The sequence below is a fragment of the Coregonus lavaretus genome (assembly GCF_964263955.1).
Source record: "Coregonus lavaretus genome assembly, contig: HAP1_SCAFFOLD_145, whole genome shotgun sequence".
NCBI lineage: Eukaryota > Metazoa > Chordata > Actinopteri > Salmoniformes > Salmonidae > Coregonus > Coregonus lavaretus.
Window position 1 is genome coordinate 228,881 of NW_028165685.1, and position 16,120 is coordinate 245,000.

Sequence of the window (16,120 nt, forward strand, 5' to 3'; positions counted from 1 at the left end):
CTTGTTCCAGCCCAGCCCAGGTCTGAATGGCAGGAGTGTATATAAGCCCTTGTTCCAGCCCAGCCCAGGTCTGAATGGCAGGAGTGTATATAAGCCCTTGTTCCAGCCCAGCCCAGGTCTGAATGGCAGGAGTGTATATAAGCCCTTGTTCCAGCCCAGCCCAGGTCTGAATGGCAGGAGTGTATATAAGCCCTTGTTCCAGCCCAGCCCAGGTCTGAATGGCAGGAGTGTATATAAGCCCTTGTTCCAGCCCAGCCCAGGTCTGAATGGCAGGAGTGTATATAAGCCCTTGTTCCAGCCCAGCCCAGGTCTGAATGGCAGGAGTGTATATAAGCCCTTGTTCCAGCTCATACCTGATTAAAAATCATAGCCTGTCGCCGTGATTCGGTATGTTGATTATTTAAGTCAGGTGTTACAGCTGGGCTGGGACAAAACCCTGCACACACTCCTGCTCTTCAGGACTTCCTGCAATGACTGAAACCGACCAAAGCTGGAGAACAGTGTTCCAGGTTGAAACAGCTGACCTGGTTGAGAGGTGATGAGACTCAGACATAGTGTTCCAGGTTGAAACAGCTGACCTAGTGGAGAGGTGATGAGACTCAGAACAGTGTTCCAGGTTGAAACAGCTGACCTGGTTGAGAGGTGATGAGACTCAGAATAGTGTTCCAGGTTGAAACAGCTGACCTGGTTGAGAGGTGATGAGACTCAGAATAGTGTTCCAGGTTGAAACAGCTGACCTGGTTGAGAGGTGATGAGACTCAGAATAGTGTTCCAGGTTGAAACAGCTGACCTGGTTGAGAGGTGATGAGACTCAGAACAGTGTTCCAGGTTGAAACAGCTGACCTGGTTGAGAGGTGATGAGACTCAGAACAGTGTTCCAGGTTGAAACAGCTGACCTAGTTGAGAGGTGATGAGACTCAGAACAGTGTTCCAGGTTGAAACAGCTGACCTGGTTGAGAGGTGATGAGACTCAGAATAGTGTTCCAGGTTGAAACAGCTGACCTGGTTGAGAGGTGATGAGACTCAGGCACACCCATTGGTTCTGGAATAGAGAAGGTACAAATAAGGTTTGCAATTTGGCATCAGTAACATGACAGTAATTCTACCTTTTAAACCAACGTGTGAATACCAATTTAATTTAAAAGCCACCATAGCAGGTAGATCTAAATAAGATTCCATAACCTCGCCTACTAGCTATACGAAATGATCTGCTGTCCAGAGGGGTAACAGCAAACAGATCAATGTCTTCCTGCAGTACAGGAAGCACACTGTTGACTCGAGAGGATGCTAATCAGTCCATCTCGGAAACCTCTCAAAAAAGCCAGACTAAATAATACAGGTAGCTATAAATCAAGTAGTACTTGAAGTAGGCTACCCACCCCTCACCCTCACCCACAGACACAAACAAACATTATCATGAGCACCTCGCCCTAGCTTCACCATCTAAGTTAGCTAGCTAGTTAACTAGCAAGCTGGACTGTTGGTTTATAAAATCCAAAGAAAGTTATGAATTTCTCATGCATTTAAATGGCTAGACAAATAGACTGCTAATGTAGCCATCTAGCCAGGCTAATGTTGCTAACTAGCTAATAGACTGCTAATGTAGCCATCTAGCCAGGCTAATGTTGCTAACTAGCTAATAGACTGCTAATGTAGCCATCTAGCCAGGCTAATGTTGCTAACTAGCTAATAGACTGCTAATGTAGCCATCTAGCCAGGCTAATGTTGCTAACTAGCTAATAGACTGCTAATGTAGCCATCTAGCCAGGCTAATGTTGCTAACTAGCTAATAGACTGCTAATGTAGCCGTCTAGCCAGGCTAATGTTGCTAACTAGCTAATAGACTGCTAATGTAGCCGTCTAGCCAGGCTAATGTTGCTAACTAGCTAACCATGAGCGAGCGTTTTCTATGAAAAACCTGCTCAAGACAGTTCACAGAATTTTTAAACAACTTTAGCCAATTTATTAATTCCTACATTTAGCTAACATTAGTTAATCCAGAGATTCTTACCTTTGCCTTAATTCGTCAGTCTCGTCCAGATCATCATGGCCCCTGGTGAGCGACGTGAAGCTTGAGACAGGCATTGGTAGTTCTGTATGATAGCCACATTAGCAGCTAATCATTTTTTGGGGTGTAAATCCAGGCAAGTATATTGATAAAAGTCACCTTGTCCTAGAGAGATTTACATGGTTATCGAAACGTCACGCCAGGGTAAGCCTGCAAGAAACACAGTCCTTATTTGAAGTGATTTCTAAAATTTACAATGGATCAAATGAATGGTGGGGGGAAAAAAACCGATTGGAACCGTTTTGCGTGTTTTCACCACTAGGTTTTCTGGGTATTATGACTCGTACTGTGGTAGACATATAACAATGTTGTGTTGGTAGTGAGGAGGAGGACAGGGAGATGGCAGTAGCAGTCCGAGCCTCTATGATGCAGCAGAGGAGACAGGAAGACAGAGGAGGAGACGCCCAGGACAGGAGCGGAGCACCCAAATACCGCAAAGAGGAGAGGATGGAGAGACCGGAGAGGATGATGGAGAGACCGGAGAGGATGATGGAGAGACCGGAGAGGATGATGGAGAGACCGGAGAGGATGATGGAGAGACCGGAGAGGATGATGGAGAGACCGGAGAGGATGATGGAGAGACCGGAGAGGATGATGGAGAGACCGGAGAGGAGGATGGAGAGACCGGAGAGGAGGATGGAGAGACCGGAGAGGATGATGGAGAGACCGGAGAGGAGGATGGAGAGACCGGAGAGGATGATGGAGAGACCGGAGAGGATGGAGACTGAGGAGAGACACAGGAGTGTTCCTATCAAACCTCCACCTGAAGCTCCCCCAGTGAGGACCATGAAGAGTAACCCTCAGACTGGAGAGGACTTCCCTGCTCTCCTGGGGGCTGCAGCCCCCACCTCCAGGTGAATGTTCCAGCCCTCCTGACCCCTTCCCAGGTCTCTTTTGTAGTGATGTATGTTATGTTATAGGTATACAGTGGGGGGAAAAAAGTATTTAGTCAGCCACCAATTGTGCAAGTTCTCCCACTTAAAAAGATGAGAGGCCTGTAATTTTCATCATAGGTACACGTCAACTTTGACAGACAAAATGAGAAAAAAAAATCCAGAAAATCACATTGTAGGATTTTTAATGAATTTATTTGCAAATTATGGTGGAAAATAAGTATTTGGTCAATAACAAAAGTTTCTCAATACTTTGTTATATACCCTTTGTTGGCAATGACACAGGTCAAACGTTTTCTGTAAGTCTTCACAAGGTTTTCACACACTGTTGCTGGTATTTTGGCCCATTCCTCCATGCAGATCTCCTCTAGAGCAGTGATGTTTTGGGGCTGTCGCTGGGCAACACGGACTTTCAACTCCCTCCAAAGATTTTCTATGGGGTTGAGATCTGGAGACTGGCTAGGCTACTCCAGGACCTTGAAATGCTTCTTACGAAGCCACTCCTTTGTTGCCTGGGCGGTGTGTTTGGGATCATTGTCATGCTGAAAGACCCAGCCACGTTTCATCTTCAATGCCCTTGCTGATGGAAGGAAGTTTTCACTCAAAATCTCACGATACATGGCCCCATTCATTCTTTCCTTTACACGGATCAGTCGTCCTGGTCCCTTTGCAGAAAAACAGCCCCAAAGCATGATGTTTCCACCCCCATGCTTCACAGTAGGTATGGTGTTCTTTGGATGCAACTCAGCATTCTTTGTCCTCCAAACACGACGAGTTTAGTTTTTACCAAAAAGTTCTATTTTGGTTTCATCTGACCATATGACATTCTCCCAATCCTCTTCTGGATCATCCAAATATACTCAAGCAAACTTCAGACGGGCCTGGACATGTACTGGCTTAAGCAGGGGGACACGTCTGGCACTGCAGGATTTGAGTCCCTGGCGGCGTAGTGTGTTACTGATGGTAGGCTTTGTTACTTTGGTCCCAGCTCTCTGCAGGTCATTCACTAGGTCCCCCCGTGTGGTTCTGGGATTTTTGCTCACCGTTCTTGTGATCATTTTGACCCCACGGGGTGAGATCTTGCGTGGAGCCCCAGATCAAGGGAGATTATCAGTGGTCTTGTATGTCTTCCATTTCCTAATAATTGCTCCCACAGTTGATTTCTTCAAACCAAGCTGCTTACCTATTGCAGATTCAGTCTTCCCAGCCTGGTGCAGGTCTACAATTTTGTTTCTGGTGTCCTTTGACAGCTCTTTGGTCTTGGCCATAGTGGAGTTTGGAGTGTGACTGTTTGAGGTTGTGGACAGGTGTCTTTTATACTGATAACAAGTTCAAACAGGTGCCATTAATACAGGTAACGAGTGGAGGACAGAGGAGCCTCTTAAAGAAGAAGTTACAGGTCTGTGAGAGCCAGAAATCTTGCTTGTTTGTAGGTGACCAAATACTTATTTTCCACCATAATTTGCAAATAAATTCATTAAAAATCCTACAATGTGATTTTCTGGATCTTTTTTTCTCAATTTGTCTGTCATAGTTGACGTGTACCTATGATGAAAATTACAGGCCTCTCTCATATTTTTAAGTGGGAGAACTTGCACAATTGGTGGCTGACTAAATACTTTTTTTCCCCACTGTATATATCTCTAACCCATATCTATATATCTCTAACCCATATCTATATATCTCTAACCCATATCTATATATCTCTAACCCATATCTATATATCTCTAACCCATATCTATATATCTCTAACCCATATCTATATATCTCTAACCCATATCTATATATCTCTATCTCTAACCCATATCTATAGATCTCTAACCCATATCTATAGATCTCTAACCCATATCTATATATCTCTAACCCATATCTATATATCTCTAACCCATATCTATATATCTCTAACCCATATCTATATATCTCTAACCCAAATCTATATATCTCTAACCCATATCTATATATCTCTAACCCATATCTATATATCTCTAACCCATATCTATATATCTCTAACCCATATCTATATATCTCTAACCCATATCTATATATCTCTAACCCATATCTATTTATCTCTATATACTTTTTTCCCCCACTGTATGTAATGTTATAGGTATATATTAATGTGTATGTTACAGTGTAAAGCCCCCCCCAGCCCTGAAGACTCCCGCCCAGGTCCCTATGAAGGAGGATGACTTCCCCAGTCTATCTGCTGCCATGGTTACGACCCCCATGACCCCCGCCTACTCCGCCCAACCCAGGAAGCACTCCTCCTTCCAAGAAGAAGACTTCCCTGCCCTGGTCTCTAAGATCCGCTCTCCCAGACCAGCTGGCGGAGCGACCTCAGCCTGGAGCCAAGCCGGCAGCAGCAACGCCTCCAAGACAGTCATCCTTCCCTCCTCATCCTCTTCCTCTAGACCTCCCCCTAACAACCCTCCTCTCCCTCTCCCCGCCGGCCCCCAGCTCCTCTCCTCCTCTTCCTCTCGGAGGAAGAAGCCCCCCGCCCGCCGCCCCTCCCCCCCCTCTGACGATGACAACGGCGGTGCCAAGACGATGCAGGAGCACCGAGCAGTTCCGACCATGTTGGATATCTCCTCTCTTCTCATCGTCAAAGGACCCTCCAAGTCTGCCCCCACTGTCTCTAAGCCCCTCCCGCCGACCTCTAAGCCCCTCCCGCCGACCTCTAAGCCCCTCCCGCCGACCTCTAAGCCCCTCCCGCCGACCTCTAAGCCCTCCCCTGTGACCTCTATCCCCACTCCTAGTCCCGCCCCTATCCCCACATCCAAGACAGCCAAGAAGAAGAAACAACAACAGGCCACGCCCCCTCCATCATCACTTGGGAACAAAGTTCCTGTCCCCATGGAAACGGTCTCCAGGGTACAGAAGGAGAACGTTCCGGAGAGCCACGCCTCCAAACCAATGGTTGCCGCGACGACAACGGCGGCGGTTAAAGCCGCTGTAAAAGCAACGGTCAAAGCAGGTGGATTGGCTAACGGCCACCTGGATAAACCAATCACAGTGGCCCCCCTCCCCAAAGCGCAGCCTGAACCCCCCCTGGAAGTAGAGGAGGAGTTCCCTGCCCTCATCTCCAGGAAACCCCCCCCAGGTACAGACCTCTCCCTAACCCGTTCATATCTGCTCTACACAATACATTTCTACGTGCCAGTTGTGCAGTATCACCGCTGGTAGGGTTTAGGGGCGTTAGCAGGGGTTTCCGGTAGGAACATTTGGCGCCGGGCAACGTGACCGGTAAGATTTTTCAATTTTTCCGGACATTTGAGAAATTTAACGGACATCCATATGCATTGGGGTGCCTCCTGTAGCTCAGTTGGTAGAGCATGGCGCTTGCAACGCCAGGGTTGTGGGTTCGATTCCCACAAGGGGGGCCAGTATGAAAAATGTATGCAGTCACTAACCGTAAGTCGCTCTGGATGACAGCGTCTGCTAAATGACTAAAATGTAAAATGGTGGGCAACGCATTAGGGCGTCCTCCCACAATGTAATATAGTAGATTGGTGTTATTATACCAACGTGACAGGGACCAACACAACTAAATATAGTAGAGTGGTGTTATTATACCAACGTGACAGGGACCAACACAACTAAATATAGTAGAGTGGTGTTATTATACCAACGTGACAGGGACCAACACAACTAAATATAGTAGAGTGGTGTTATTATATCAACGTGACGGGGACCAACACACAACTAAATATAGTAGAGTGGTGTTATTATACCAACGTGACAGGGACCAACACACAACTAAATATAGTAGTGGTGTTATTATACCAACGTGACAGGGACCAACACACAACTAAATATAGTAGAGTGGTGTTATTATACCAACGTGACAGGGACCAACACACAACTAAATATAGTAGAGTGGTGTTATTATACCAACGTGACAGGGACCAACACAACTAAATATAGTAGAGTGGTGTTATTATATCAACGTGACAGGGACCAACACACAACTAAATATAGTAGTGGTGTTATTATACCAACGTGACAGGGACCAACACACAACTAAATATAGTAGAGTGGTGTTATTATACCAACGTGACAGGGACCAACACACAACTAAATATAGTAGAGTGGTGTTATTATACCAACGTGACAGGGACCAACACAACTAAATATAGTAGAGTGGTGTTATTATACCAACGTGACAGGGACCGACACACAACTAAATATAGTAGAGTGGTGTTATTATACCAACGTGACAGGGACCAACACAACTAAATATAGTAGAGTGGTGTTATTATACCAACGTGACAGGGACCAACACAACTAAATATAGTAGAGTGGTGTTATTATACCAACGTGACAGGGACCAACACACAACTAAATATAGTAGAGTGGTGTTATTATACCAACGTGACGGGGACCGACACACAACTAAATATAGTAGAGTGGTGTTATTATACCAACGTGACAGGGACCAACACAACTAAATATAGTAGAGTGGTGTTATTATACCAACGTGACAGGGACCAACACAACTAAATATAGTAGAGTGGTGTTATTATACCAACGTGACGGGGACAGACACACAACTAAATATAGTAGAGTGGTGTTATTATACCAACGTGACAGGGACCAACACACAACTAAATATAGTAGAGTGGTGTTATTATACCAACGTGACAGGGACCGACACACAACTAAATATAGTAGAGTGGTGTTATTATACCAACGTGACAGGGACCAACACAACTAAATATAGTAGAGTGGTGTTATTATACCAACGTGACAGGGACCAACACAACTAAATATAGTAGAGTGGTGTTATTATACCAACGTGACAGGGACCAACACACAACTAAATATAGTAGAGTGGTGTTATTATACCAACGTGAAAGGGACCAACACAACTAAATATAGTAGAGTGGTGTTATTATACCAACGTGACAGGGACCAACACACAACTAAATATAGTAGAGTGGTGTTATTATACCAACGTGACAGGGACCAACACAACTAAATATAGTAGAGTGGTGTTATTATACCAACGTGACAGGGACCAACACACAACTAAATATAGTAGAGTGGTGTTATTATACCAACGTGACAGGGACCGACACACAACTAAATATAGTAGAGTGGTGTTATTATACCAACGTGACAGGGACCAACACAACTAAATATAGTAGAGTGGTGTTTTTATACCAACGTGACAGGGACCAACACACAACTAAATATAGTAGAGTGGTGTTATTATACCAACGTGACAGGGACCGACACAACTAAATATAGTAGAGTGGTGTTATTATATCAACGTGACGGGGACCAACACACAACTAAATATAGTAGAGTGGTGTTATTATACCAACGTGACGGGGACCGACACACAACTAAATATAGTAGAGTGGTGTTATTATACCAACGTGACAGGGACCAACACACAACTAAATATAGTAGAGTGGTGTTATTATACCAACGTGACAGGGACCAACACAACTAAATATAGTAGAGTGGTGTTATTATACCAACGTGACAGGGACCGACACACAACTAAATATAGTAGAGTGGTGTTATTATACCAACGTGACGGGGACCAACACAACTAAATATAGTAGAGTGGTGTTATTATACCAACGTGACAGGGACCAACACACAACTAAATATAGTAGAGTGGTGTTATTATACCAACGTGACAGGGACCAACACAACTAAATATAGTAGAGTGGTGTTATTATACCAACGTGACAGGGACCAACACAACTAAATATAGTAGAGTGGTGTTATTATACCAACGTGACAGGGACCAACACAACTAAATATAGTAGAGTGGTGTTATTATACCAACGTGACAGGGACCAACACACAACTAAATATAGTAGAGTGGTGTTATTATACCAACGTGACAGGGACCAACACAACTAAATATAGTAGAGTGGTGTTATTATACCAACGTGACAGGGACCAACACAACTAAATATAGTAGAGTGGTGTTATTATACCAACGTGACAGGGACCGACACACAACTAAATATAGTAGAGTGGTGTTATTATACCAACGTGACAGGGACCAACACAACTAAATATAGTAGAGTGGTGTTATTATACCAACGTGACAGGGACCAACACACAACTAAATATAGTAGAGTGGTGTTATTATACCAACGTGACAGGGACCGACACACAACTAAATATAGTAGAGTGGTGTTATTATACCAACGTGACAGGGACCAACACAACTAAATATAGTAGAGTGGTGTTATTATACCAACGTGACAGGGACCAACACACAACTAAATATAGTAGAGTGGTGTTATTATACCAACGTGACAGGGACCGACACAACTAAATATAGTAGAGTGGTGTTATTATATCAACGTGACGGGGACCAACACACAACTAAATATAGTAGAGTGGTGTTATTATACCAACGTGACGGGGACCGACACACAACTAAATATAGTAGAGTGGTGTTATTATACCAACGTGACAGGGACCAACACACAACTAAATATAGTAGAGTGGTGTTATTATACCAACGTGACAGGGACCAACACAACTAAATATAGTAGAGTGGTGTTATTATACCAACGTGACAGGGACCGACACACAACTAAATATAGTAGAGTGGTGTTATTATACCAATGTGACGGGGACCAACACAACTAAATATAGTAGAGTGGTGTTATTATACCAACATGACAGGGACCAACACACAACTAAATATAGTAGAGTGGTGTTATTATACCAACGTGACAGGGACCAACACAACTAAATATAGTAGAGTGGTGTTATTATACCAACGTGACAGGGACCAACACACAACTAAATATAGTAGAGTGGTGTTATTATACCAACGTGACAGGGACCAACACAACTAAATATAGTAGAGTGGTGTTATTATACCAACGTGACAGGGACCAACACACAACTAAATATAGTAGAGTGGTGTTATTATACCAACGTGACAGGGACCAACACAACTAAATATAGTAGAGTGGTGTTATTATACCAACGTGACAGGGACCAACACAACTAAATATAGTAGAGTGGTGTTATTATACCAACGTGACAGGGACCGACACACAACTAAATATAGTAGAGTGGTGTTATTATACCAACGTGACAGGGACCAACACACAACTAAATATAGTAGTGGTGTTATTATACCAACGTGACAGGGACCAACACACAACTAAATATAGTAGAGTGGTGTTATTATACCAACGTGACAGGGACCGACACACAACTAAATATAGTAGTGGTGTTATTATACCAACGTGACAGGGACCAACACACAACTAAATATAGTAGAGTGGTGTTATTATACCAACGTGACGGGGACCGACACACAACTAAATATAGTAGAGTGGTGTTATTATACCAACGTGACGGGGACCAACACAACTAAATATAGTAGAGTGGTGTTATTATACCAACGTGACAGGGACTGACACACAACTAAATATAGTAGAGTGGTGTTATTATACCAACGTGACGGGGACCAACACAACTAAATATAGTAGAGTGGTGTTATTATACCAACGTGACGTGGACCAACACACAACTAAATATAGTAGAGTGGTGTTATTATACCAACGTGACGTGGACCAACACACAACTAAATATAGTAGAGTGGTGTTATTATACCAACGTGACGGGGACAGACACACAACTAAATATAGTAGAGTGGTGTAATTATACCAACGTGACAGGGACCAACACAACTAAATATAGTAGAGTGGTGTTATTATACCAACGTGACAGGGACCAACACAACTAAATATAGTAGAGTGGTGTTATTATACCAACGTGACAGGGACCAACACAACTAAATATAGTAGAGTGGTGTTATTATACCAACGTGACAGGGACCAACACACAACTAAATATAGTAGAGTGGTGTTATTATACCAACGTGACAGGGACCAACACAACTAAATATAGTAGAGTGGTGTTATTATACCAACGTGACAGGGACCAACACAACTAAATATAGTAGAGTGGTGTTATTATACCAACGTGACAGGGACCGACACACAACTAAATATAGTAGAGTGGTGTTATTATACCAACGTGACAGGGACCAACACAACTAAATATAGTAGAGTGGTGTTATTATACCAACGTGACAGGGACCAACACACAACTAAATATAGTAGAGTGGTGTTATTATACCAACGTGACAGGGACCGACACACAACTAAATATAGTAGAGTGGTGTTATTATACCAACGTGACAGGGACCAACACAACTAAATATAGTAGAGTGGTGTTATTATACCAACGTGACAGGGACCAACACACAACTAAATATAGTAGAGTGGTGTTATTATACCAACGTGACAGGGACCGACACAACTAAATATAGTAGAGTGGTGTTATTATATCAACGTGACGGGGACCAACACACAACTAAATATAGTAGAGTGGTGTTATTATACCAACGTGACGGGGACCGACACACAACTAAATATAGTAGAGTGGTGTTATTATACCAACGTGACAGGGACCAACACACAACTAAATATAGTAGAGTGGTGTTATTATACCAACGTGACAGGGACCAACACAACTAAATATAGTAGAGTGGTGTTATTATACCAACGTGACAGGGACCGACACACAACTAAATATAGTAGAGTGGTGTTATTATACCAATGTGACGGGGACCAACACAACTAAATATAGTAGAGTGGTGTTATTATACCAACATGACAGGGACCAACACACAACTAAATATAGTAGAGTGGTGTTATTATACCAACGTGACAGGGACCAACACAACTAAATATAGTAGAGTGGTGTTATTATACCAACGTGACAGGGACCAACACACAACTAAATATAGTAGAGTGGTGTTATTATACCAACGTGACAGGGACCAACACAACTAAATATAGTAGAGTGGTGTTATTATACCAACGTGACAGGGACCAACACACAACTAAATATAGTAGAGTGGTGTTATTATACCAACGTGACAGGGACCAACACAACTAAATATAGTAGAGTGGTGTTATTATACCAACGTGACAGGGACCAACACAACTAAATATAGTAGAGTGGTGTTATTATACCAACGTGACAGGGACCGACACACAACTAAATATAGTAGAGTGGTGTTATTATACCAACGTGACAGGGACCAACACACAACTAAATATAGTAGTGGTGTTATTATACCAACGTGACAGGGACCAACACACAACTAAATATAGTAGAGTGGTGTTATTATACCAACGTGACAGGGACCGACACACAACTAAATATAGTAGTGGTGTTATTATACCAACGTGACAGGGACCAACACACAACTAAATATAGTAGAGTGGTGTTATTATACCAACGTGACGGGGACCGACACACAACTAAATATAGTAGAGTGGTGTTATTATACCAACGTGACGGGGACCAACACAACTAAATATAGTAGAGTGGTGTTATTATACCAACGTGACAGGGACTGACACACAACTAAATATAGTAGAGTGGTGTTATTATACCAACGTGACGGGGACCAACACAACTAAATATAGTAGAGTGGTGTTATTATACCAACGTGACGTGGACCAACACACAACTAAATATAGTAGAGTGGTGTTATTATACCAACGTGACGTGGACCAACACACAACTAAATATAGTAGAGTGGTGTTATTATACCAACGTGACGGGGACAGACACACAACTAAATATAGTAGAGTGGTGTTATTATACCAACGTGACAGGGACCAACACAACTAAATATAGTAGAGTGGTGTTATTATACCAACGTGACGGGGACAGACACACAACTAAATATAGTAGAGTGGTGTTATTATACCAACGTGACAGGGACCAACACACAACTAAATATAGTAGAGTGGTGTTATTATACCAACGTGACAGGGACCGACACACAACTAAATATAGTAGAGTGGTGTTATTATACCAACGTGACAGGGACCGACACACAACTAAATATAGTAGAGTGGTGTTATTATACCAACGTGACGGGGACAGACACACAACTAAATATAGTAGAGTGGTGTTATTATACCAACGTGACGGGGACAGACACACAACTAAATATAGTAGAGTGGTGTTATTATACCAACGTGACGTGGACCAACACACAACTAAATATAGTAGAGTGGTGTTATTATATCAACGTGACAGGGACCAACACAACTAAATATAGTAGTGGTGTTATTATACCAACGTGACGGGGACAGACACACAACTAAATATAGTAGAGTGGTGTTATTATACCAACGTGACAGGGACCAACACACAACTAAATATAGTAGAGTGGTGGTATTATACCAACGTGACAGGGACCGACACACAACTAAATATAGTAGAGTGGTGTTATTATACCAACGTGACAGGGACCAACACACAACTAAATATAGTAGAGTGGTGTTATTATACCAACGTGACAGGGACCAACACACAACTAAATATAGTAGAGTGGTGTTATTATACCAACGTGACAGGGACCAACACACAACTAAATATAGTAGAGTGGTGGTATTATACCAACGTGACAGGGACCGACACACAACTAAATATAGTAGAGTGGTGATATTATACCAACGTGACAGGGACCGACACACAACTAAATATAGTAGAGTGGTGTTATTATACCAACGTGACAGGGACCAACACAACTAAATATAGTAGAGTGGTGTTATTATACCACCGTGACAGGGACCAACACACAACTAAATATAGTAGAGTGGTGTTATTATACCAACGTGACAGGGACCAACACACAACTAAATATAGTAGAGTGGTGTTATTATACCAACGTGACAGGGACCGACACACAACTAAATATAGTAGAGTGGTGTTATTATACCAACGTGACAGGGACCGACACACAACTAAATATAGTAGAGTGGTGTTATTATACCAACGTGACAGGGACCAACACACAACTAAATATAGTAGAGTGGTGTTATTATACCAACGTGACAGGGACCGACACACAACTAAATATAGTAGAGTGGTGTTATTATACCAACGTGACAGGGACCAAAACACAACTAAATAGAGTAGTGGTGTTATTATGCCAACGTGACAGGGACCAACACACAACTAAATATAGTAGTGGTGTTATTATACCAACGTGACAGGGACCAACACACAACTAAATATAGTAGAGTGGTGTTATTATACCAACGTGACGGGGACCAACACAACTAAATATAGTAGAGTGGTGTTATTATACCAACGTGACGGGGACCAACACAACTAAATATAGTAGAGTGGTGTTATTATACCAACGTGACAGGGACCAACACAACTAAATATAGTAGAGTGGTGTTATTATACCAACGTGACAGGGACCAACACACAACTAAATATAGTAGAGTGGTGTTATTATACCAACGTGACAGGGACCGACACACAACTAAATATAGTAGAGTGGTGTTATTATACCAACGTGACAGGGACCGACACACAACTAAATATAGTAGAGTGGTGTTATTATATCAACGTGACGGGGACCAACACACAACTAAATATAGTAGAGTGGTGTTATTATACCAACGTGACAGGGACCAACACAACTAAATATAGTAGAGTGGTGTTATTATACCAACATGACAGGGACCAACACAACTAAATATAGTAGAGTGGTGTTATTATACCAACGTGACAGGGACCAACACACAACTAAATATAGTAGAGTGGTGTTATTATACCAACGTGACAGGGACCAACACAACTAAATATAGTAGAGTGGTGTTATTATACCAACGTGACGGGGACCAACACACAACTAAATATAGTAGTGGTGTTATTATACCAACGTGACAGGGACCAACACACAACTAAATATAGTAGAGTGGTGTTATTATACCAACGTGACAGGGACCGACACACAACTAAATATAGTAGAGTGGTGTTATTATACCAACGTGACAGGGACCAACACAACTAAATATAGTAGAGTGGTGTTATTATACCAACATGACAGGGACCAGCACAACTAAATATAGTAGAGTGGTGTTATTATACCAACGTGACAGGGACCAACACACAACTAAATATAGTAGAGTGGTGTTATTATACCAACGTGACGGGGACCAACACACAACTAAATATAGTAGAGTGGTGTTATTATACCAACGTGACGGGGACCAACACAACTAAATATAGTAGAGTGGTGTTATTATACCAACGTGACAGGGACCAACACAACTAAATATAGTAGAGTGGTGTTATTATACCAACGTGACAGGGACCAACACACAACTAAATATAGTAGAGTGGTGTTATTATACCAACGTGACAGGGACCGACACACAACTAAATATAGTAGAGTGGTGTTATTATACCAACGTGACAGGGACCGACACACAACTAAATATAGTAGAGTGGTGTTATTATATCAACGTGACGGGGACCAACACACAACTAAATATAGTAGAGTGGTGTTATTATACCAACGTGACAGGGACCAACACAACTAAATATAGTAGAGTGGTGTTATTATACCAACGTGACAGGGACCAACACAACTAAATATAGTAGAGTGGTGTTATTATACCAACATGACAGGGACCAACACAACTAAATATAGTAGAGTGGTGTTATTATACCAACGTGACAGGGACCAACACACAACTAAATATAGTAGAGTGGTGTTATTATACCAACGTGACAGGGACCAACACAACTAAATATAGTAGAGTGGTGTTATTATACCAACGTGACGGGGACCAACACACAACTAAATATAGTAGTGGTGTTATTATACCAACGTGACAGGGACCAACACACAACTAAATATAGTAGAGTGGTGTTATTATACCAACGTGACAGGGACCGACACACAACTAAATATAGTAGAGTGGTGTTATTATACCAACGTGACAGGGACCAACACACAACTAAATATAGTAGAGTGGTGTTATTATACCAACGTGACGGGGACCAACACAACTAAATATAGTAGAGTGGTGTTATTATACCAACGTGACGGGGACCAACACAACTAAATATAGTAGAGTGGTGTTATTATACCAACGTGACAGGGACCAACACAACTAAATATAGTAGAGTGGTGTTATTATACCAACGTGACAGGGACCAACACACAACTAAATATAGTAGAGTGGTGTTATTATACCAACGTGACAGGGACCGACACACAACTAAATATAGTAGAGTGGTGTTATTATACCAACGTGACAGGGACCGACACACA

At 42.4% G+C, this 16,120-nt stretch overlaps 1 protein-coding gene across 1 annotated transcript in view; it reads left to right on the top strand.

The window, feature by feature from the left end:
• LOC311115601 (E3 ubiquitin-protein ligase ZNF598-like) overlaps window positions 1-16,120 on the top strand; it is a 74,725-nt gene that overhangs the window by 38,772 nt on the left and 19,833 nt on the right. The window contains exons 7-8 of the mRNA XM_084190762.1: window positions 2,389-2,922; window positions 5,094-6,061. Of these exons, the coding sequence (XP_084046888.1) occupies window positions 2,389-2,922; window positions 5,094-6,061 (1,502 nt within the window). The remainder of the gene's footprint in view (window positions 1-2,388; window positions 2,923-5,093; window positions 6,062-16,120) is intronic.